Below are 23,372 nucleotides of genomic sequence, written 5' to 3'. Positions count from 1 at the left end.
CACAACCAATGGGTGACATCACGGTAGCTCGTCCATTATTTTTACAGTTTGTGTTAAAGACGTGGTGTGTGAAGCTCCCCCTGGAGCACATATCACATATACATCAAGTCTTCCCAAGACCTGTTTACAGCTTTGGCTTTGTTCACAAACACTGCATGCAATTCAAGATATTTATCAGTAAGAATAAAGGCAGCAATATAATCTATAGCGTATGATCATCGGGTGTCAGTACACTGTAATTAAAACTGCAGTAATAAACCTTTTTGAAATTGATAGCATATTGTATCATTACTTAGAATTTAAGATTTCTGATTTGCATTTAGGGGTCTAACTTACTACAGAATGGTATTCAACTAATAACCACTTAAGTCCTTAAGACAGAATAAAATTAATATTCATGAAATTAAATCTTTTAATCAATAAATTCCTCTCCAGTCGCCTGTTGGGCTTTAATTAGACCAACTGCTGCCAGCTGAGAGGAAATTCAGGTCATGTCCCCACACATGCACACACGCAAACCTACGAAGCATTTGCATTTTCCTTAAATGCGTGTGTGTGTGTGTTGTACCATACAAAATCTGATAAACAGACTGTGGTTGTGTGTTGTTGTAAGGTTGCGGTCATATGTCTCAACACTGATTGATGAAGTGTTTCTGGCCACGTAGTGTCATGAATGACAAATTGCTAGAGGGTATGTGTGTGTGTGTGTGTGTGTGTGTGTGTGTGTGTGTGTCTGTGTGTGTGTGTATGTGAGCAGACAGGCAGATGGTGTCTCATGAGTATGAGGGGAGCTAACGACCTTGAGAGAGACTGAAAGAGAAAAAGAGGAAGAGAGAAAGAACGAGGGAGCTAGAGATGGTGACGGCAAGGGTCAGTTTGTTTTGCGCTGAGGGTCGGGCGGGATGGGCGGGGCATTTCTGCTGCTGCTTCCTCACTGCATTTCCTCCATTCACCCAGAGAGCCTGTTCCTTAAACACGCACACACACACACACACACACACACACACACACACACTTGCATGGGGCGTTAACACAGCGACACAATGAGTAGGGTCTGGCTTGAGGCAGATCGAGCAAGGTGTTTCCTGTGACCTGGATGAATGCTGCGTCAACACAAACACACTCGTCTGGAACAACACTTGCATGAGTTTGCAGACGTGTGGTTCGTGTGTGTGTTTGTGTGTGTGTTTGCGAACTGATTTGACTTTCTCCTCCTTCAATTAGAGTTCATTAATTTCCCCTTGTATAAATGTGTGAATGTGTGTGTAAGTGAAAACAGCTGCATTCAAGTCTGTGATATTCATCCTTTATTCATGCTTTGTTCATGCTTTATTCATGTGCTGTTGAAGCATTTGCAGAGCGAATGAATATTGGATTAAAAGCCGCTTTACGTTATTTATGAGCTGAGATATTTTGGATTGTACAGAGGCTTCTGGAATCCCCCACGCTGTGCGCACACACAAACACACACATACAACAACAGCAACAAAAAAACTCCTCTAAATGTTGCGTGCATTTGTCTGCCTGTGTATCAGTCCATTTCTGCTGAATTAATGCTGACTGTGTGCTTCTGTGTGTCCGGCAGGCCACGTACAACCCTGTTATGGAGAAGATGAAGAGGATTAAGAAGCGCCTGTCGTTAACACTTCGCTCCAGTCAGACCATTGACGAATCTCTGTCTGAACTGGCTGAGCAGATGACCATTGAGGATGGTGGCACCAAGGACAATGGTAAGATTTTAACAAACAAATCTGTAAATATATTGGATAAAAAAATCAATAAGACATTGCTCCTGGCCAAAATCATGTCAAAACACAACAAATTTTAAGTGTATGGGCCATAAAATGTGGTTGATAAATCGGTTTAAACTGATCTGCTCCTCTTAAGAACAAACTGTCCACAATACCATATTAAAGAGTTATAGTCAGAAAGCACAGTTAATAGAAAAAACTAGGGGTGAAATTTGTCAAAAACACCTTTTATAACAGAGCTACAGATAAAAGTCTTGGTGAAATTTGCCAATTCTGCCTCTATAGTTAAGTTACAGTTAATAATAAAAACCTGGGTAAAATTTGCCAATACTATCTTTATAATTAAGCTACAATTTAATAAAGAAAAAATCTGGATAAAATCTATGTCAAATGTTCATGTTCATTTTCAGTTTCATTCATTTTAAAAGAGCAACACCCAATAAAACAATCTCACCTTTTTAGTACAGCTACAGTTAATAAATAAAGTCTTGGCAAAATACCTTTATAAAAATGCTTCTGTAAGTAACACAAATCTGGGTAAAATTTCTCAATACTAACTTTATAATTGAGCCACAGTTAATAAAGAAAATCATAGTAAAACCAGTCAAAAATACCATTTTAAAGCAATACACTCAATAAAAAAACGGGTAAAAACCTGTCAAAAATACCTTTTATAGTTAAAGCCACTACAAGGAACTTTTAACTGGATATGCAAAAGTCTCTCGTTTCTGCTGATGTCTGTGCGTGACCTACAACAGCAAATGAGAGCATCGGTGTGAAGATAAGCTATTTCTATATAGTGTATATCCATACCTTTAGCAAACTGTCTCCGGTCCGCCCCAGGTCGCTTCCAGGACGAAGCGATTTACGGCACTCAGACGGCACACGTCATCTTACCTAGCTGCTTACATTTATAGTGACTTATAAATAGTCGCTATTCCTCCTCCTCGACCCGATGTCCGCGGGGAGTTAAAATAGCAGCAATCATCGGGTAAAAATTCTGTGAAAGCACTGGACTCACCAACAGTCAGCCACGTCTCAGTCACACAGAGAAAATCCAATCCTCGGGAAGTCAGGAAATCCTTCAGGATAAACGTTTTGTTCGCTAGCGATCTAGCATTTACCAGCCCAATCCTGGCAGGAGACGGTGGGTCCACGGCGTTAGCTGTCCGGGGAGCCACATGCAGAGGCTGCAGGTTGCGCAGATTCACCCCGCGCCAGCGGGGACGAGGACAGCAGGAGCCGCAGGGCTGGAACACCTCATCCGGGCCGACGACAGGTACCAGCCAGGCAAACACTACCGCTTTTGTCCACAGGGTCGCCAAAATCAACTCAAAATAGAAGTTTTTTGTAGGGGCTTTAAGCTACACTCAATAAAAAAAATCCGGGTTAGATCTCTCAAAACTCCATTTATAAAAAAGCTTCAGTTAACAACAAAATCTGGCCAAAATTTGCTGATACTACATTAATAATTAAGTAACAGAAACTTTATAAAATCTATCAAAAATATCTTTATAAAAAAGCTACCATTAATAACAAAACATCCGGGTAGAATTTGCCAATACTACCTTTATAATTAAGCTTAAGTTACTTAAGAAACACTGGGTAAAATTGTCCAATACTATTTTTATAGCTACAGTAAAAACAACAACAACAACAAAAAAAAAGATAAATAAAAATTTTATGTAAAATCTGTCAAAAAATAAAGAGCCACTGTTAATAACAAAAATCTGGGTAAAATTTGCTAATGCTATCTTTATATTCTAGTGACAGTTAATAAAAAAAAGAACCTGGATAAAACCTGCCAAAAATACTATATTAAAGTGCTACACCCAGTAAAAAATATGGGTAAATTTTGCCAATGGTATTGATCAAAACGCTTAGTAAAATCTGTCAAAGATACCTTGATAAAAAAAGCTATAGTTTAAAAACATCTGGGTAAAATATGCCAATACTACCTTTATAAATAAGCTACAGTTAATAAAAAAGGGTAGAATCTGTCACAAAAAACCCTTATTAATAAAAGCTATAGTTAATAACAAAAATCTGGTTCAAAACATAATTTGTTGCAAAAAGCATCAAAACGGTTGTAGAAAATCAGCGCTACCCTCCAACAAGAGAAGGAAATTCCACAGGTCTGATATCTTCCACTATATGTCTGTCAGCAGGCATGTCAAAACTACACACACACACACACACACACACACACACACACACATATACAGAGCTTTCAGTATCTTGGTGGCTCTCAGGGGTATTTCAATTATGAAACACTGAAGTTGATGAAGAGAGAGAGAGAGAGTACAGCATGTGTGTTTGAGTAACAGCTGTAATGGACTTCCGCGGAGTAGCTCTCTATCAAGTTATGTAACAGGAGTAAAAGCAAGGGAGCTACTCAAATACACACAGACAGACAGACACACACACACACGCACGCACACGCACACACTCAGCAGCCCAGCAAGTGAGAAATACGTTTATATATAGGGAACAAGTATTAACACACTCGCAGACACACTTTCTTTGACATCACTATGTTATATAACTTTCTGCCAGTTTTGGCATCACAGTAGATCTTGTATCCAATGAGCTCCTGGGGTGACAGACACATTAAAGTCACTGGCTGCCACTTGTGAGTGACAGCTGCCAGAATAAATGGACACACGTCCATCTTTTACGGAAGGCTTCCCATTTCGGTCATTTGGCTGACGCTTCAAATCCAGAAAGACTTACAATAAATGCAACAGTAGAAGAAGCTTCAGTTCCTGTATCAAATCTAAAAATCATCAAACCCACAGGTCCTCGTTCTGATTGAATTGATGCTGCCAGTTGCTGAAAAGGTTTCCATTCTCTTCTAATGAAGGGCATGAAACCCCAACTAGCCCTGACATTTTCATCTCCTTGTTAATATAACTCATGCATGCTCAACTTGTAATTGTGATTCAAATGACAAGCACCTGTGGGCAGCATAATGTGAATTTGTGAGGCTGACATGTGGGAACACTGCACAGCTTGTCAGCTCAGAGTTTAGAAGGTCGGATGAACTAAAGAAAACTGGCAGGGACAGAAAGATAAACTCAAAGATAAGAGAGACTTACGGCCTGTCTAATACAGATCAGGATGGGACAATTTATGACCTATTTGGGTTTAGCTGCACTCTGACAGCCACAGGGAGAACGCTGGATTGCTTACAGGGTTTCCTTGCAGACTAGGGATGGACAGTTGTTTGCCAGTTGAGTCCTGTGAGTGAAGCTTATGTGCTTCTTATCAGTAAAGTAGCATAATTGCCCTGTGGCTATCAAGTTTCCAGAACTACAGCAGTTTTTTTCTCCTTGTGCTGTTTGCCCACATTTGTCAGGCAACGTGTGTTAAATTTTTATTCGTCAAGACATTAAAAATTACTTGAACTCAAGTGTTATAATTGGACACATTGGGAAACTTATGTATTCACTTTATTGCTGAGAGTTAGATAAGAAGCACTCATGTCTGAACTTTGTTTATCCTGAGCGAAGCAGTGGCAGTACAAAGAAGAAAAAATGTAGTGAAAATATATTAGGGCTGCCCCGTGAAGTTGAAGAATCAAATCATCTGGTTGGCTCTTAATGGACTTGAAATTCTCCATTTCGGGCTGTCTTTTCTTTCCACTTTTGTTTTGTCATTCAGAATGCATTACATTACAGTGTCTCCCATAGATTTATTTAGTCGTGGTGACCTGACACAATATCAACAATGACCACTATATATTGACATTTTTTTCACTATGTTGAATGGTAGACCATCAATGCATCATATAGCGTGCAGCACGTTGATCCTCTGAACCCCTCTCTCAGACAGCTCTAGAGATGTAGTATTGAGGATGCGGGATATAAGGAGCCATGATACACTGTCCCTAAAAAAGACACAGTTATGCATGCCCATGCACGCAAAAAATGTTGGGAATGAATAGTCAGCTCTCCGTATTGAACAGCCAAATCTGATTTGAATTAAAACAAAAAATCTTATTCGGGTACTGTCCTAACATATGTAGAGTGCAAATATAAATATAAAATGTCAGTAAGGTCCAAGTGATGTGAAGCTACAGCTGGCAGCCGGTTAGCTTAGCTTACCAAAAAGAGGGGAAATGGCAAGCCTGGTTATGTCAGAAGGTAACAAAATCTACCTGTTGTGTTCAGGCAGAAAGTGACAAACATTTCTACATGAATTCAGTTTTTTAGTTGCTTGAAATCGCTCACTTTCTTTCTTGAATAGCAGAATAGTTTTAACATTTGAATCTGCTCACACTGAGTCAGTTATTCTAACCCAACTTAGTGCAACTTAACATAACTTTGGGGAATATTTGATGTCTGCTTACATTTATTTATACACATATCTCCATAATTTAGCCTGATGTTTGGTATTTTTGGAAATGTCGGGACCCTGACTGAAATGTCAAATAAAGTTCTGTTCACAAAGCTTGGCTGCACAGCATGAATTTGAAAAGAAGAACCCACTGCAAGGGGTTGAAGAAGGCAGAAGATCATATTAAGATTCACCATGTTGGTACCTGATTTGGGTTTTTGGATATTTGTGATGCAGCCGTTGAGCCTCTGATACTCAGATTTTCAGAACAGACATAATTATAAGCGTTGTTGATCTGTTGTGTTTCAGAGCCCTTCATGAGGAACGGCCGCCCCCCCACCTCCCACAGCATGCACTCATTCTTGCACCAGTACACCGGTCCCTTCAAGAAGCCTCCCCTCCGCCGGCCGCACAGCGTCATCGGCGGCACCCTCGGGTCCTTCATGGCAATGCCACGCAATGGCAGTCGTCTTGGTGAGTCACACACACACACACACACATGTGTTCACACACACACACACACACACACACACACACGGAAGGAAGTGAGTAGTGGCAGAGCAGATGGCATCCGGGAACAAACAGGAAATGTGTCACGGTCCTGAGATTTCCATCCTGCTTCTTATATGTGAAAATACACTCCTGGCCAGAGACACTGGGTGTTTTTCCCATGAGGGAACTTCTATCTTTGCCCTCAGCAGAGCTGTTTTCATCCCAAGTGACAGCTGGATGGGGGATTCAGTCAAACATGATGCAGCTTCCGCCGCATACTGATTCATCACACTTGATACCTCACAGTGAGTCTCAGCCCAGAGGGTGATGAGATGATTCAGGGGACAGTATGAAACAGAAGAGCAAAGTGTTGTTGGTATCACAATCTACCAGCCTCTGGGCTTTTCGAATATGTAGTCAAGCAAGTCTTGCAGATACTGGAGGGGTGAGCAAACTGTCATATTTTAAGCGTGTATTATGTTGTAGTGCAGCAACCAACACCTAGCTTAAGGCTCTTACTCACATGAGGACATACCGTATGTCAAACATAAGTTGCTGTAAATCTGTTATTGCTCCAGATCTACAGATTCTGTCTCATTATCCGGTGTGTTGAAGCTTCTGTTGGAGCTCTGTGTCAGCTTATTGCAGGTTCCTGTCATCATAATTTGGCATCACAGCTTTTTTACCTACCTTTGATAGGTTTTGGTGGGTTTAAAATAGAGCTGAAATCATTAGTTGATTCACCTGACATGAATTTTGTATAGATATTCATGGTTCCCAGAGGATGACTTGACTTCTACTGACGTTCATGATGTCCTGGTCTTTCTGTAGGGCCATCAGATGGTTGACATTTTTCACTTATCCAGAGAATTATCACATTTATTTGATGGATTGACACACATTTTTTTGAACTGACATTCATGGTTCCTACATGATGAATCACAATAACTTTTGTGATACCCTGAGATCGCCTGATAGCCTGAGATCTAAGATTTTCATTGCCAACAACTGCTTCTTCATCATCCGCATACTCTTTGTTTAGCGCTCGTCAGCATGCTAGCATGGAGAAGCTAGCATTTAGCTCAAAGCTGACCCTAGCTTAGCCATAGCCACACTAGCGTGGCTATGGACTCTCAGTCTTGTTGTAGTATTCATATCAGTTTGGCTACTATATCCATTTAAGAATACTGACCAGGGCCTGAATTTTGGTGCAGGTATTGTGCAATCATCGATTGCTGCAAATCTAACATGGGAAAATCTCACACACATTTATAGTGATGTCTGATAAAGTTAAGCCGTTTGCCCCAACGTAAAAATGTGGGCGGACTTGCAGAAATGCTGCATCAGATGGACTGACTTCTGCCTGGGTCAAAACACCTGGGGTGCTCTCTCTCCCTCTCCACAAGGCTACAAGGCCCCTCTGCCGTTGCAGCATCTCTTGTTAGCATAAAGCAAACACAAGTTTCAGGCTAACTGGCACAGGATATATCCGGGCTAGGGTTGGGCTGGTGCGAACATTTTCAAACTGGTTTGATATTAAGACAAAAACACCAGACCAGATCGGTATACTGACTTTTACCAGGTATCCCACTAGACTCAGCTGCCGCCTCTGAGTCAAACATAATAACACTGTCTCCCAAGCGGAAACCAGCATACCTGCCTTCTTCCTGCATTTGTAGTGATAATTTTAAAATCACAAAACACATGTTTTATATTGTGATATTTACTGGAAATGAAGACAGTATTGACAACAGCAAGTAGCCTAAGCTTGTCAGTAGTGATGGTCATTTACCTTACCAGAAACTTTAAGCTCCCCAGCAGTTCCTCTAGTTTTTATGCTTTTGGAATGAAATGAGGAGGAATTGTCAAGGTAATTCCCCATTTCAACTTCCTGAAGCAGCTGTTCCTCGTCCATTGTGGTGCCTGACCCCCCCATCTGTCAAAAAAGTGTATATATTCTCCCATGTAGATTCCTGAATTCCCCTTAGTTGAAAAATGCATTTCAGGCACTTTCTAAGTTGCTTTCATTGCAGATTCATTATTAGTTTCACATCCTGTATGATCAGTTATAGTTCGCTGGACCAGAGAGATGCTGCTGTAAACCCTAAACAAACATTGTTTAACATTGCTTGCCTGATTTTTTTTTTTCCCTCATATGGCCAAGGCAGTAATATTCAGCATCTGTGTTCACAGTCTGTTTGACTCAGTGTTAGAGGTTTTACCATTTCGAGTTTCTTTTAGTGATGGTATATTTGTTCATTATATCAGTAAGTATATGGAACCTGATTGGTGCTTCTCTAAGCAAATTTCAGTAAACGGATGACACACGAGAGAACCTGTTGATCCTCGCACTGGACTCTGGCCTAGATAGAGGGACTTGGATCTAAAAACAGGACAGTTAAGTAGGACATTGATGTGCCACACACTGCTGCTACACTCTGCGTGCTTATTAGAAAAGCTGTTAAAGACAGCAGTGAGAGGGAAAGATCATAAAGTCTCAACAAGACTCACAAGAAAGAAAGGGAAGTGAAGGAAGGATGTGTGGAGATGATCAGGAAAGAAAGATCAAAAATGGGCGGAGAATGAAATCTTTCAAGGTTTTTGGAGAGAGGGCGATGTGAGGCAAGAGAAGATAAGAGGCGTGTTAAAGCAAAAGAAAAACAGTGTAGGAAGAGTAGAAAAAAAGCTCCTAGGCAGGAATCAGGTTTGGCTGTTGGGAGGTGAAGGAATGATGTGAGAAAATGAAAATATTATTGTGAGAGAAAGAATTTGGGAGTTTTGGAGAAGATGTAGGACGATATAGCAGGAGATAATAGAGAGGAATGTGAAAGTAAAGGGAGATTGAAAGAGGGAAAAGTAGGACAGATGAGATCATTTGGAGGCTTTGGAGAAGAGGCACTCAAGTTATAAAAGCACAGGTAGCATAGGAATGTGTTGAAGCAACAGACGGAGTCAGATCGGCTGCTCCCTATGAAAACCACACAAAGGAGAAAACAAGATAGGAGCAAAGGAGAAATATGTAGAGTAAAAGGGAAAGAAAGGCATGAGTGGGAAGCAAAAGATATTGGAGGGGTTTTTGAAGTTGGGCAAGAAACATGCAAATGAGAGAGAGAAGTGACAGAAAAGGGGATCATTTGGTTTTCAAAGAGGAGACAAGTTGAAGAAAGAAAGTAGGGCGAGAATGAGTTGTTTGCAAGGTGTTTATAGAGAGAAAGTAACGAGGTTAGGAGGGAGAAAGTGAGGCAGTTATAGGGAAGAAAAAGGGAGAGAGACAAAGAGAAAGAACTTTCTTGAAGAAATCACTACGGTTTTAATCGTCTGGGTCCTCTTTTATCAAAGCATGCATAGAACATGTTCTAAATGTGTGCGTTGGAACTGCCCATACGAACAAGAAAATTTGTATTTATCAAAGACACATACACCTGTTCTATGTCCATCTGCTTGTGCATGTACAGGCTTGTTTGCACACAAATCCTAGCAAGAAAGCAACATTAATTAGGAATTACCATAGACTGTATAACATAATGGGTGTGGCCATAATGGCGACACCCATTGGTTTAGACTGGCATTTTGGTTGTTACCATCTTAGATTTTTGAAGTCAGATGTTACCATATTTGGACAAGAGGCTGGAGTTGTCTAGGACTGAAGGTTAGATCTGAGCCCAAGGGCACTATCCGCGGACAGCCTGTCAGTCAATGTGGCCACGCTCCAAATTATGCATAACTTTAAGCCTAATGAAATTTAAATGGGCGAGTTATAAAAATTCAGCCCCTGTACATCATCATCATTTATTTTATTTAAAACTTCTGAAAACACTTTTAGGGAGAACCCTAATTTTTAATGGTGCCGAGGTACATACTATAAATACAGACACAACTGAAGATAAGTAGCAAGGAAACAGGAATACATGGCAATGTCAAATAAAACAAAACAAAATGACGACAGAAAAAAACAACAAAAAACTAAAGATCACAGTTGTCAATGAATGAAGAGTGACTGGTGCATCTGTTTACTGTCCAGCCACATAAAGTCAAGCTATTTTGATAGTAGTTAGTCAGTCAATAATTGGCCATCAGGCCATGTGCAACAGTAATCTTATTTAATGCTGCTTATGGCACTTTTCCCACATGACAGCAGGGTACAATTAAGTTAGGAGCTGGTTACCTTGCTGAGGAGTTGGAGATCTTCATCTGAAAGCTCACTGTAACAACTCCTTTTTACATTACTCTGTTAAAAAAAAAAATATAGAATGATCTGCAAACAAAAAATGCCAAAAATGGCTAGTGTCTTGTTTTGTAGATGTATTTTTGATGAATGATCGTGGTAAGCACTAACTTCTGTGACAAATACTTATACTTGAATATATTCCTGTGATTTGTTCACAATAAGAGCCACCTCACATTTTGCCAGTTCTGTGCTTTTAATGTGTAGCTGCAGCAGTAGGGTGTCAGGTGTGCTTATCAATAGCATAATACAGCTTTGATACAGCAGTTTAAGAGTCAACAGTAAACACTGAGGCTGAAATAAATGAAATAAAATCAAAAGCAGTTGCTGGGTTGTATATATGCATCGTTTCTTGTTATTCCCTTATGCGTGGGAAGGCAATTTAAATCCTGCGTAGGAATGGCGGACTCCGCCACTAACGTTGAAAGCTTCTATATCGCTAAATCTACCCCTGAAAAACACATGGTCAAAAACACCCGAAAAACACACTTGGTGGATGTATTAATTCCAAATGGGCATATTAGTTACTTGCTTAACCATTGCAGTTATAAAGTAGAGCATACATTTAATTAGTGGAGGTGTTTTGCCATCAGGAATATCAGTGTGTAAAGATAATAACATTATAGCACACTTGCACAAGTGAAGACATGCTCGACTCAGTCTGCACCACCATGGTTACAGAGCTGAGCATTGATTGAATAAGCAGAGGTGACGACATTTTGCAGGCAGTAACGTTATTAGTGTTGTATGTTTGTATGGCAAACACAAACAGAAAAAACACAGCATAGTCATGGCCACTCAGGGTCAGAAACACCAGTGAAATACACATAGCAAGACATACTATACCCTCTACAGAGCCCTGAAGCCCTGTCCATGCTGCTGCACAGAACCACAGAGCGCTTTTCAAATGTTAATGCAAAGTGTATTAATATTAAACATGGTCCCTGTCCAAATTGCACCACATTCGACACTATATGCCCTTGGGTGCCCAGCAATATACCCGTGTGAAGTGTGTGAAGTAGGTCAGATGAATGGTTCTTGAAATACACATACACAGGCATGCAAAAGTTTGGGCACCCATGGTCAATTTTTTTTTTTACTGCGAATAGTTAAGTAAGTAGACGGTGAACTGAAATTTAAAGATCAATATTTTAAGCAATATTATTTTTTAATTTCAGTCTTTTACAGTTTGAAAATAACAAAAAAGGAGAAGTGCACCTGCATGGTCAGCACTTAGTAGTGCCCCCTTTGAAGCACCACAGCTTCTTAACTCTTTTTGTAACCAGCTAAGAGTCCTTCACTTCTTGTTGGGGGGATTTTTGCCCATTCTTCCTGCAAAAGGCCTCTAGATCGGTGAGATACTTGGGCCGTCTTGCATGCATTGCTCTTATGAGGTCTATCCACATAATGATGTTTAGGTCGTGGGACTGTGAGGGCCATGGCAAAACCTTCAGCCTGCGCCTCTTGAGGTGTATTTAGGATCATGATCATTGTGTGATGTTTGCTTCCAGAATTTGCTGAAATTTAACTGAATCCATTCTTCCCGATACCCGTGATGTGTTTCCCGTGCCACTGGCTGCAACACAAGCCCAAAGCATGATTGATCCAACCCCATGTTTAACAGCTGGACAGGTGTTCTTTTCTTCTTTCTTCTTTGCTCACTGTGTAAAAAGTTCTGTTTTAACTTCATCAGTCCACAGGACTTGTTTCCAAAAAGCATCAGGCTTGTTTGGATGTTCCTTTACAAATTTCTGACGCTGAATATAGTGGTGAGGACACAGGAAAGGTTTTCCTCTGATGACTCTTCCATGAAGGTCATATTTGTACAGGTGTCACTGCACAGTAGAACAGTATACCATCACATCATCCAGAGTCTGCTAAATCTTTCTGCTGGTCTTTTGCAGTCAAATGGGTGTTTTGATTTGCCTTTCTGGCAATCCTGCAGCAGCTCTCTTGGGAAGTTTTCTTGGTCTTCCAGACCACAACTTGACCTCTGTAGTTTCTGTTAACTGCCATTTCTTAATTACATTACAAATTGAGGAAGTGGCTACCTGAAAACACTTTGCTATCTTCTTATAGTCTCCTCCTGCTTTATGGGCATCAGTTTTCAGTGTGCTTGGCAGCAGTTTAGAGGAGCCCATGGCTGCCGATTGTTGGGACAAGGTTTCATGAGCAGAGTATTTATAAAGCTGTGAAATTTGCATCACCTTGCCTTTCCTTGTGAACAAGCCATAGTCCTGACAAGCTTTACATGATGCTCCTTTCCTTTTTTCACTTTAAAATTGTACAAAACAATATTAATACACTAATCTTGCTTAAAATGTTGAAAAGCACGTTTCATCTTTAACGTCATGCCTTTTGGAGATCAGTTCATCTTCTACCTACTTACTTAACTGTTCACAGTAAACAAACTTTTGACCAGGGGTGCCCAAACTTTTGCATGCCACTGTGCATACAGAGATTCCTCGGCTTGTAGTTAGATAACAGGGCTTGAACAGTGGTATGATTTTAGTCTGAAAGAAATGATTTGTGGTTTGTGTGTCTGAAATGTAGGTATTAACTTGCCTGCTAATACACCTGTGTATGGCTGTAGGATTGTTGGTGCTCATGTTTAGAAGTGAGTCTGAATCCACACACACTCTCGAACACAAGAATAAATTCAGCCAGAAGTCAACCAGAAGTGTAGAAGTGAGTGCACGTGTAGTTTATGCACAAAACTGTGTATCCATGGTTGATAAATGTGGCTGCTGTGGGAGACAGAGGAGATAGATGAAGGTAGGTGGCTGCAGAGGAGAGAGAAAGGAAAGGAAGGGAAGAGAGAAAAACAGACGACGAACTGAGGAATATTTCTAGGGAAAGGTTAAGAAGGGATGTGGAGCAGATGGAAACCTTGCAACAATTTCCTCTTCCTCCCTCTTTTCTAGTTCTTTGTACCCTCCTCACTTTCTCCTATATCCTGCCTTGCTCCTTGTTTTTTAAACAGACAGGACATGTCTTGTTGGCTTCGCTATTATGGTGAATTCTAACAAATGTTATGTGCTCTGTTGCACTAAAAGACCTCCTGTAGTATATCAGGTTCTTCCTCTGTAACCCAAACCAAAGTTCAAATGGAGAAGCAGCAGAGAAAATTCACTTCAACTGTCTGTGGAAAGAGATTTTACATGCAGAGCGGAATAGATCAGATTCTGGTTTTTAACCACACAATCACAGACAGATTCACATTATGGGGCAAAGTGTTCTTTGGTGTTTTGGCTGAACCGCAGAGTAATGATGTAGGACTTTCTGAACTGAATTTTGTCAATAAGGTGCATGAATAGAGTAAGCACTTATAATTACTCCCTAAAATCCAGACTAACAATTGTAATTAATCATCTTTGGTTGTGATGATTTAGAGAAATAATCAGGATTATCGTGTTTGAAATAATTAAGAGTTAATCTCCAGCAGCAGAGACCTTACAGAGAGCTATTTCTCCTTTCATTTCTCTGCTCTGTGCTTTCACATTTGATGACAGACTGCTTGGTTGGAAGCGCTGACACACTGATGACAGAGAGCTGCTCAACCATGGTTACTCATTAACCATGTGCATGCATGTGTGTGTATGTGTGTGTGGAGTAGGGGGGATGCATGTGGTTTGTGCACCAGTGTGTTTGCTCCTGCTGTGCTATGGTAGTAGTGGTAGTTTTACTGCCCCGGAGGAAGTGGTGCTGGTTGGAGTGTTTAATCTTTGGCCTCGGGGGTTACAAGGGTGTGAGAGGAGATGACAGAGGGAGAAGGGTAGAGAGACGTAGAGACTGAGAGAGGAGGTGGGGTTTGTGTAGAGGTAAAAATGGGGTTTTCAGCATATTTAAAACATCTTCACAGGTTGCTGTGCAGTTTGAGGGCCAATAGAAGAGCTTGTATTTCTATTCAGCTGTGAAATCTGATGAAGTATTCTCAAGTATGTGATTTATATACAGCTACTACTAGTACTGCAAATACAAATCTGCTGCTCTCACCACTACTACAGCTTCTACTGTTACTATAACCAGTGGTTCCCAAACTTTTTGTTTGTTATGGCTACCCTTTGGAAGCAGCAGCAGATTTCCAAGTTCTTTTTTATTAAAATAACATTGTCATGAAGAAGAGGAGCAACATGTTTCCTTTTAGGGCTGCACAGTGTATGCACAGTATATATATATATTTTTACTGCCAGCACAATGTCAACTTGAATGATATACACATTGCAAAGGAGTGTGATATACTCAAGGAGTTTTAAAGTTGGTTGAAAGAAAGTGTAAGTAGAAAATGTGCACTTTGAAATATAAAGTATCGTTCTTTTTATATTGTAGACTTTTGTGTTTAGTTTGGTGTTCAGAATGTTGGAAGTAATTTCCTTCCATCTTTTAAAATTTAACAAGCAATTTGTTGTTTTTTAGCTGTATACTAAAAGCAACATAAAGACAAAATTGGATACGATTTAATATCTGTTTATTTATCACAGGTAATATTGTTATCGCGATATTCAACTTTATCACATATCACATATTTTCCACGCAGCATACAGCCGTATTTTCTCTTAGGTTTCTCATTAGTTGCTGTTATGCTAATGAAAAATGTACATTAAACTTTTGTCAGAAGACGCACAACCCACCTACTACAGTTTATTGACAGTGAATCTGAAAATAAAATAATAGTTTTCTTTTTCCTGATGAGGACCCCCATCAGGAAGAAGTCTGTCCATCTTCCACTTAACATTTATTTTGCTGCTCTGAATAAACCTTGGTAACTTGAATCCAGCTAGCCTTGCAACATTAGGGCACTCTAAATCCTTGATCGTTTCAGAATGAATCCAGTTTTTCACAGCAGATGTGTCGACTTGTCAAAGCAGGCAAATCTCAGGCGGAACTAATAACATAAATGATGCCTCTACTCCGGCAGTTAATGCAGTGCAGTGCGGCAGTTCATAGTGTTGTTAGTGACACCTGTTTTTGACATGTCAAAATTTCTGCTGTTAAAACAACTTTTGTTTTGCACCTCACTTTGAGTGGACCCACCCCTCAGTTAAGGAGCTATTCAGTAATAACACTGACTGATAATAGAATAACAGCAATAATGGCTCTGTTGTCAATTCCAGTCAGAATGTATTAAATACAGTAAAGTTTAGACTTCCGAAATTCAACCAATACAGTGTTAGTCAATTCTAGTGCTTAAACAATTCTGAAATTATTTGATTATTTAATTGACAGAGAATTGATTAGCAACAAGATCACTGATTAATCATTTAAGTCATTTATCAAGCAAAATGCCAAACGATCTGCTGCCAGATTTTCAGATGTCTGAATTTACTGCTTTTCTTTTTTATACGATTGAAAATGTAAAATCTTTTTGTTTGGACTGCTGTTAAGATGAAAGTGTTTTTGATTTGGAATTATTCACTTTATTGGACATTTTATAGACCAAATGATGGAACGATTAATCTAAAAAATAATCAGTAGTTGCAGCCCTGATCTGTGCCCCTGTACATGTTATATTAGGATAACTTAATTTTAAATCCCCTTATGGTTTTGTGGTTTTAAGCATACATAAGTGTTTATTAATGTATTTGTTAGAAACTAAAAGTCCTCCTGTGTGCACCCACCAGAAGAGGCTACTGTGTAAACAGATAATGCATTACATTAAAGTAAAACACAGTTGTGACATTATGAAATAAGTTGTTTTCTTACAACTACTCTATAGTGAGTTATAACCATGTATAAAAGTATAAATGGGGGACTTAAGGTAAAGTGTTTTCAACTGCAAGCTATCCATCAAATTAGACTGACTGGACCAGGTGATCACGGACAACTTTAGTCTCATTTACCCAATGCCACTTTGCACAAAGGCTGCAAGTAATTATTATTATTATTATTATTATTATTATTATTATTACCATTAATTGATTTGTTGATTAGTTGTTTGGTGTATAAAATGTGAGAAAATGGTGAAAAATGTTGATCAGTTTTTCCCAAAGCCTAAGATTACGTTCTCAAGTGTCTTGTTTTGTCCACAACCCAAAGATATTCAATTTATAGGGTTCACAGAAGAGTCAGGAAACCAGAACATATTCACATTTGAGGGCCTGAAATTAGAGAATTTTGAATAAGTTCTTAAAAAAAAACTAAAACTGATCAATCAATTATCAAAGTAGGAGGAGATTACGGAGATGTAATAGTTGAAAACTAATTCATAATTTATTGCAGCTTTACTCTGAACCTTTGAAAAATATCCAGTATCATGTAGTTTTTTCCATATATTTATGTGTCTTTTAATGTATTTTATTATGTCTGTAGATATTGTGCATGAGAACTTGAAGATGGGCTCAGATGGGGAGAGCGACCAGGCGTCGGGAACGTCCTCAGACGAGGTACAGTCTCCAACCGGCGTCTGTCTGAGGAACCGCATCCACCGGCGGATCTCTATGGAGGTGAGACCCACTCACATGCACACTCTACACGATAACTGCACAAAAAAAAGGCTTACATGGCAACATTCCACACTTCACCCCCTCTCCTCCTGCTCTGCTCTTCACCTCCTCCTCGGCCACATGGGAGACCTGATTGGAGAGGGGGGGCGTTTTTGGGGGGGGGGGGGATTGTTTGGCTCCTAATGGGCTCTCGGTGTCTGAGCATCATGATACTGATAGCAGTCCCGCTCCCTGAGGACCACAGCAGCAGCTGGTAAAGAGATGCAGTGATAATCTGCGCTGTAACCACAGTGACTATCTATATGTCAGGCACTTCGGCGCAGCTGGAGAGCATGCTGGGAGAGGAATCTCCTTTGTTCTCCTTGCAATGATATATATAATGAACTAATGTTGGCAATTAAACACCTGCCCGACCCCTGAACATCACTCCATCTTTGATAAGATTTCAAATAAAGCTAGAAAAAGTATTTATATTCCAGAGCCTTTTCTGCCCTCTTTAAATAAAACGTAGTAATACACTTGCTCACAGCCAAGCAAATATTCATTTTTTTAGTATTTTTAGTGATATAGTGCTACTTGAAATAGGGCACAGTTGTTACAGAGGACTCCTTCCCCCGAGTTAGTCATTTCCATGCTTTGTTCATATTTCCAGCCTGCAGACACACCTCTCCTCTAACTGAAAGCTATTTCATCAACCAGAACAAGCATTTTAGATACTCACTGAGTCAAAGATGATAAATTGGCTTCTGTGGCCCTCAGGGTGCGCTAGACACAGTCACTTACACAAGCTCAGCAAATAAAATGTGAACAAGATAAATGGGCAAAAACTGCTCATGATTATCAGGGGACTTTTTTTGCCTGCTGGTTTCTAATTTCACTGCGGTTTTCGAATTTTCTGAGACATTCTTGCTGCGCACCACCGTTGATTTCTCAGGCATCTGTTAATATTGTTTCACACTCGCTGTTACATAAGCTGGAAAAGGTGGTAAACCTCTGCTCTGCGAATAAAATGATGCAAAATATTGGCCATATTACATGCAGACATTCCAAATAAATCACCTTGGTCCCTATAAATATTGAACCGAGGGGGGGGGGGGGGTTATTCTGAAAAGGATGAGTGTGTCAGCCTGGAGGCCACCTGCCCCCTGCTGGCAGAGGAGCGTATGTGAAGCAAGCAACCAAAACCAACCTTAAAAACATCTTTGATGTTGCGTCTCTCGCTCTCACACATGGTGACCTATTTTTCACCTGTTTTGAGTGTTTATCTCATTTGTAGGTGCACTTAACGAGAAGAGCTCAAGGATCTAGTGATAATCAGTCAACCTGGTGCGCACACACACACACACACACACACACACACACACACACACAGGTAAGCTGTAGTGCGCTGCTTTTCTTGTGGTTCTTGGCTGAGGTTTTAATTAGGCCATATTGTGTCAGTAAGGAGGTTAAGGACACAGTGGACACATTGTGGTGCCTTCACACTTAGTCACCTCAGAAGTGTCACTTTTTTATGTAAAGGAAGCACAGTAACTCTGACTGAAACATTATATCATAGAGCCAATGAAATGCTGAAGGGTGGCATGAATGTTATATGGAGAATATGTTATTACAAACTTAGTGGAAAGAACATAGTATTTAAAACCAACACATCTTCAAAGTAGGACCTTATGAAGCCCACGTTCCACCATATCCATTGTTGTAGGCCTATCCATATCACGGCTTACCAAAAAGGATTGCCTGATTGCCTGGGGCAAGTAAAACGCCAAGTCAGGCTGGTAAATTTAGCAAATCTGTTTCCCAATTGGGCAAGTGGTAAAAAGAATTAAACTGAGTTGATCGTGGAGGTGAGGAGTGAGCCAGCTCTCTTCCTTGTCATCACTGTTGAGAGTTGCACATGCACAGCACTGATCAGGCACTTGTAAAAAAAAAAAAAAAAGACAGTGGGTAAAGACAAGGTGTATGAGCTGAGGAGCAAGTGACCATTTCGGTTATCCTGGAAACAGGAGTTTAGTTGCATGGCGTTAGAGGATGTGGCAGAAATTCCAACTATTAGGTAGATAACAAGGTGAATAAAATGGGATCAATTTTCAAAGGCATGTCAAGTTTAACACAGTTTGTTTAGGTTTCTGACCCACTTGCTTGATCAAACATATCGAAATAAAAATTAATGTTGAAGCCTGCATTGATTTTTATGCCTCTGCGCTGCAATAACGATGGTCAGTGCCCATGGTTGTCTGTCAGTTTGAATGTCCATTCCATTCTTGTGAGCACGATATCTCAAGAACACCTTGAGAGAATTCCCTCAAATTTGCTCTGATCCCTAGATACTTAGGGTGTGAAGTTTCATCATGACTGTTTGATTGTTTAGAAAGGAGGTGCACTTGAGCAGAAATGTTGATACATATGTGCCATGGGAATTTCAAAATAAAGGCATGTCTTAAAGATGAAGATATGCATCAATGACAGTGGATTGTTGCTTTTTGAATCAATATGTTGCACCAGATTGATATATTAAAATGCAGATTAAGTATGCAAGTACAGCTGCAGCAAACACATATTTTCATTTCTGTCCTCCAGTTTAGTTTGGCCAACAGTCCAACACCCAAAGATATCACATTTTAAATTATGTAAAATGGTGACAAGCAGCAGATCTTAACGTTTGAGAAGCTGCACCCAAAGTAAACAAGAACATTTTTTTTTTGATAACTTGAACAATGAAATTTGTTTCCAGTTAATTTTCTGTTGATCGACTGGTTGATCAATTCTTGCAGCACTATATGCAGTTGTTAACACTTGCAACAATCAGTCTGACAAAGTGCTTCAAATCTAAAGCACATTTAATAAAAATAGATGAAATGCTGAGAGGACAGACAAAAGCTGTTGCAGACTGACATTTCAGTTTTAAGGCACCAGTTTACATCAGAGAGAAAACTGCACTGAGTCGCATTATATAATACTTCCCCTCTTCAAAATACCAATATGCTTTCCACATAGCTGGAGATTTTATTTTGAACTCTCAGTTGTCATAATACATCAACTCTGAGCAGCATTGTCATAAAGGACAAAGCGCTGCTGCAGTTATGAAATGAGAGCAGATGAGTTGATGATATTTGTGGAGAGGCCAAACTTGAAGAGCGCACATGAGAAGCAAACAGATGCGACGTCTCCTCTCACTATATTTTTACTCCACTCGCCCTTGTTTTTCCCACATCAGTCAGCAGTATTATGTCAGTTTATCGCTATCAGATGTGGTCTTGTGTTGATCCCAGAATAGATACGATCAGTCAGCCACAACAATAAGATGCAAGCCCAGTTGTATTGACAATGACAGCCTGCGGTGTGAATACAGACTGAGAATATGAGCGTGTGAACATTAATAAACGTATGATTTGTTTTTATTCTAGCCTGGTTTTCTCGCTGTTTTGTTTGCCGGTGTGTATTTTCATATTCACAATCTGATTTTCGCTCATAAAGGTTTTGCTGTTCAGCGGCAGTCACGCTTCAACACGCGGCCTCTTATTTTTACCCTCCATAACATGGTGATCGACCTGATCTCTGTCTTCTCTCGCTTGGAGTAGGCGGAGATGAGAGCGAGTTATTTCAGACATTGTGTGTGTGTGTGTGTGTGTGTGTGTGTGTGTATGTATGTATGTATGTATGTGTGTGTGTGTGTGGGTGGGTGGGTGTACTCAGTAGCCTACATTGTTTTGTGCTGCTTGCTGTTGGAACATGTCCCACATTACATATAGACACTAGGCATGTGTGTATGTATATATGTTCTCATGGTGTGCTGTCATGTGATCAGGTTGCATAAAAGGTAATGTGGTTACAGTGTGAAATTTAGTAAGTATGAATAGCTAGAATTCAGTCTATAGAGGTTTTAAGCTTTACATATTCAGCCTTTTTTTACATAGGAGCAAAACACCTTCCCTAAACTCCAGCACCACCACAGGAGTGTTAAATCAAAAGCTAGTTTCAATTTAAAACATTTAAAAATTCCTTTTGTGTGTGTCTGTGTGTTTTAGGACCTCAACAAGCGCTTGTCACTTCCCGCTGACATCCGAATTCCCGACGGTTACCTGGAGAAGCTGCAGCTCAGCAGCCCACCCTTCGATCAACCACTCAGCCGACGCTCCCGCAGAGCCTCGCTGGTCAGTGTCTGTGTGTGCTACCTTTTTTATTGCTTCACAGTGCAGACTCCCTCTGTGCAGGTTACCATGGCAACTGGCCCGGTGTGAGACCAGGATGGATTAATCTGGAGTCGCGAGTGCTCACCTCCTGCCATCAAATTAGATCATAAAACTGAGCCTGAGCCTCCAACATGGAGGTGTATGTATATCAGAAGTTGGCAAACAGTGACACACAAGCTTATAAAAGTTATTGCTGGAGGAAGATGGACAGTAATTTTGTTTCTTTTTGAAGGTAAAAATGCTGCGTTTCTTATTCTTTTAGTACTTTGATGTTACTCTCCTTATGGCGCTTTGGGTCCTGCCAGTCAGATGCTACCTTAAAGGAATACTTCACCCCTGAAATGACCATTAGTATATGAGTTACTCACCCTGTGTTAAGCTGAATATGTGAAGAAAACTGTGTTTTTCTCACATGCCTCCAAAGTGAACAAAGAATCCAAAACAGACAAAATTCTTAATGAATTGAAGTCATAGGGGTCCACGTTTAACATCAGCAAAACTATGTCAAAACATCTGTTTACAAACTCAGACAACTTGTGCAGTATAATCCAAGTCTCGTTTATGCAGTGGTGTGCTCAGTACTTCATGAACAGACAACATTTAACGATAGGGAACTGAACTGAAACTTGAATAAAAAAAGAACAAAAACAATAACTTTACCTCGATGAACACATAAGCTGCTGGTCTCCTACTGCTTCAATCAGTTAGTTTGTGTCATTGTGTGACTTCGGTGTTTTAAAGCATTAGTTGAGACTAGGATTGTACAGCATGAGCTGTGTCAGAGTTTGTAAATGGATGTTTTGATATAGTTGAATCCGTTTTTGGATTCCTCGTTCACCAGAGGCATGTGAGAAAAACAGTTTTCTTCACAACTTTTATGTAACAGGGTGAGTAATTGATACACAAATGTTTTAGGGGATGAAGTATTCCTTTTAAGATATTTCCCCAGCAGCTACAATGGAGAATGGTAGTAGAAAATGTTTCATTGATCTAATTCAGGGATTCGAAGTCTGACAGTGTGGGCCCCCACTCAGACAAAATTAAACAACTACATTATGCCAAATTATCCATTAGCAGTTCCTGTTCCTGAAATTCCGTTGTATTGTATGCCTTACTGTACAATGACAATAAAGGAACCTTGAACCTTGTTAGCAGTGTGCACACAGATGTATTGACACCTATCACTGGATTACTTTGATGTTGAAGAAAACTTTAAAACATGATGATTGTCTGGCTTGTTTTGGAGTTTTAAGGAGCATCTTTTTATGTATGATTTCTGAGCAGATTTATGTATGCATATTCATGAAGATATCTTCCAAAAATGGATGTCGAACTATATCTAAAAAATATGGGTACCATGCCACTGTATTTAGATTTGTCCAACTTATGATTACAAGAAGAAGTGTGATTTTTGAAGCAAATTGCTGCAGTTTGATGCCAAGGGATTGAAAGTACCTCATGAGCCAAACTGTTTTAAAATATCTGATCTAAAATGTTGGTGAAGATTCTCAGTCATGCAGGTCATGGTAATGCTAAGTGTTATATCATTTCACCACTCATCCAAGAGGCTTCTTCAGTTCAGTACTGAAGAGGCCTCTTTGATGAGAGATGAAACATCTTCAAGAAACTCAAGCAAGTCCAGTTGCCTATGATATGGCACTTAGGACTCTGATCTGAAACATTGACTATACATGTCAGAATTTGATGTCAGTCCGCCAAAGAGTGAAGGAGTCTGAAGTTGCTTTTTGCATCATTGCACCATCTTTTAACACTTTGACACAGAGAAATCCATCAGCCACAGAGAACGATTTCTACAACAACAGCAACAGAAAATGAACCAAAATAAAACACCCCTGCATTATGTTTTGAGATTATATGAAGGAATCACTGAAAGTCTCTTAAAATGAGCAGAGTCCAAAATGGGACATAA

General features: G+C 39.9%; 1 protein-coding gene across 1 annotated transcript in view; it reads left to right on the top strand.

Moving 5' to 3' along the window:
* cdk17 (cyclin-dependent kinase 17) overlaps positions 1-23,372 on the top strand; it is a 63,192-nt gene that overhangs the window by 27,770 nt on the left and 12,050 nt on the right. The window contains exons 2-5 of the mRNA XM_049566403.1: positions 1,586-1,730; positions 6,399-6,563; positions 17,116-17,249; positions 21,278-21,403. Of these exons, the coding sequence (XP_049422360.1) occupies positions 1,604-1,730; positions 6,399-6,563; positions 17,116-17,249; positions 21,278-21,403 (552 nt within the window). The 5' untranslated portion in view covers positions 1,586-1,603. The remainder of the gene's footprint in view (positions 1-1,585; positions 1,731-6,398; positions 6,564-17,115; positions 17,250-21,277; positions 21,404-23,372) is intronic.

Source organism: Epinephelus fuscoguttatus, linkage group LG22 (assembly GCF_011397635.1).
Source record: "Epinephelus fuscoguttatus linkage group LG22, E.fuscoguttatus.final_Chr_v1".
In the NCBI taxonomy this organism is placed as follows: domain Eukaryota; kingdom Metazoa; phylum Chordata; class Actinopteri; order Perciformes; family Serranidae; genus Epinephelus; species Epinephelus fuscoguttatus.
The sequence above is the reverse complement of the archived record's forward strand: the minus strand, read 5'-3'. Positions and strand labels throughout refer to the sequence as shown.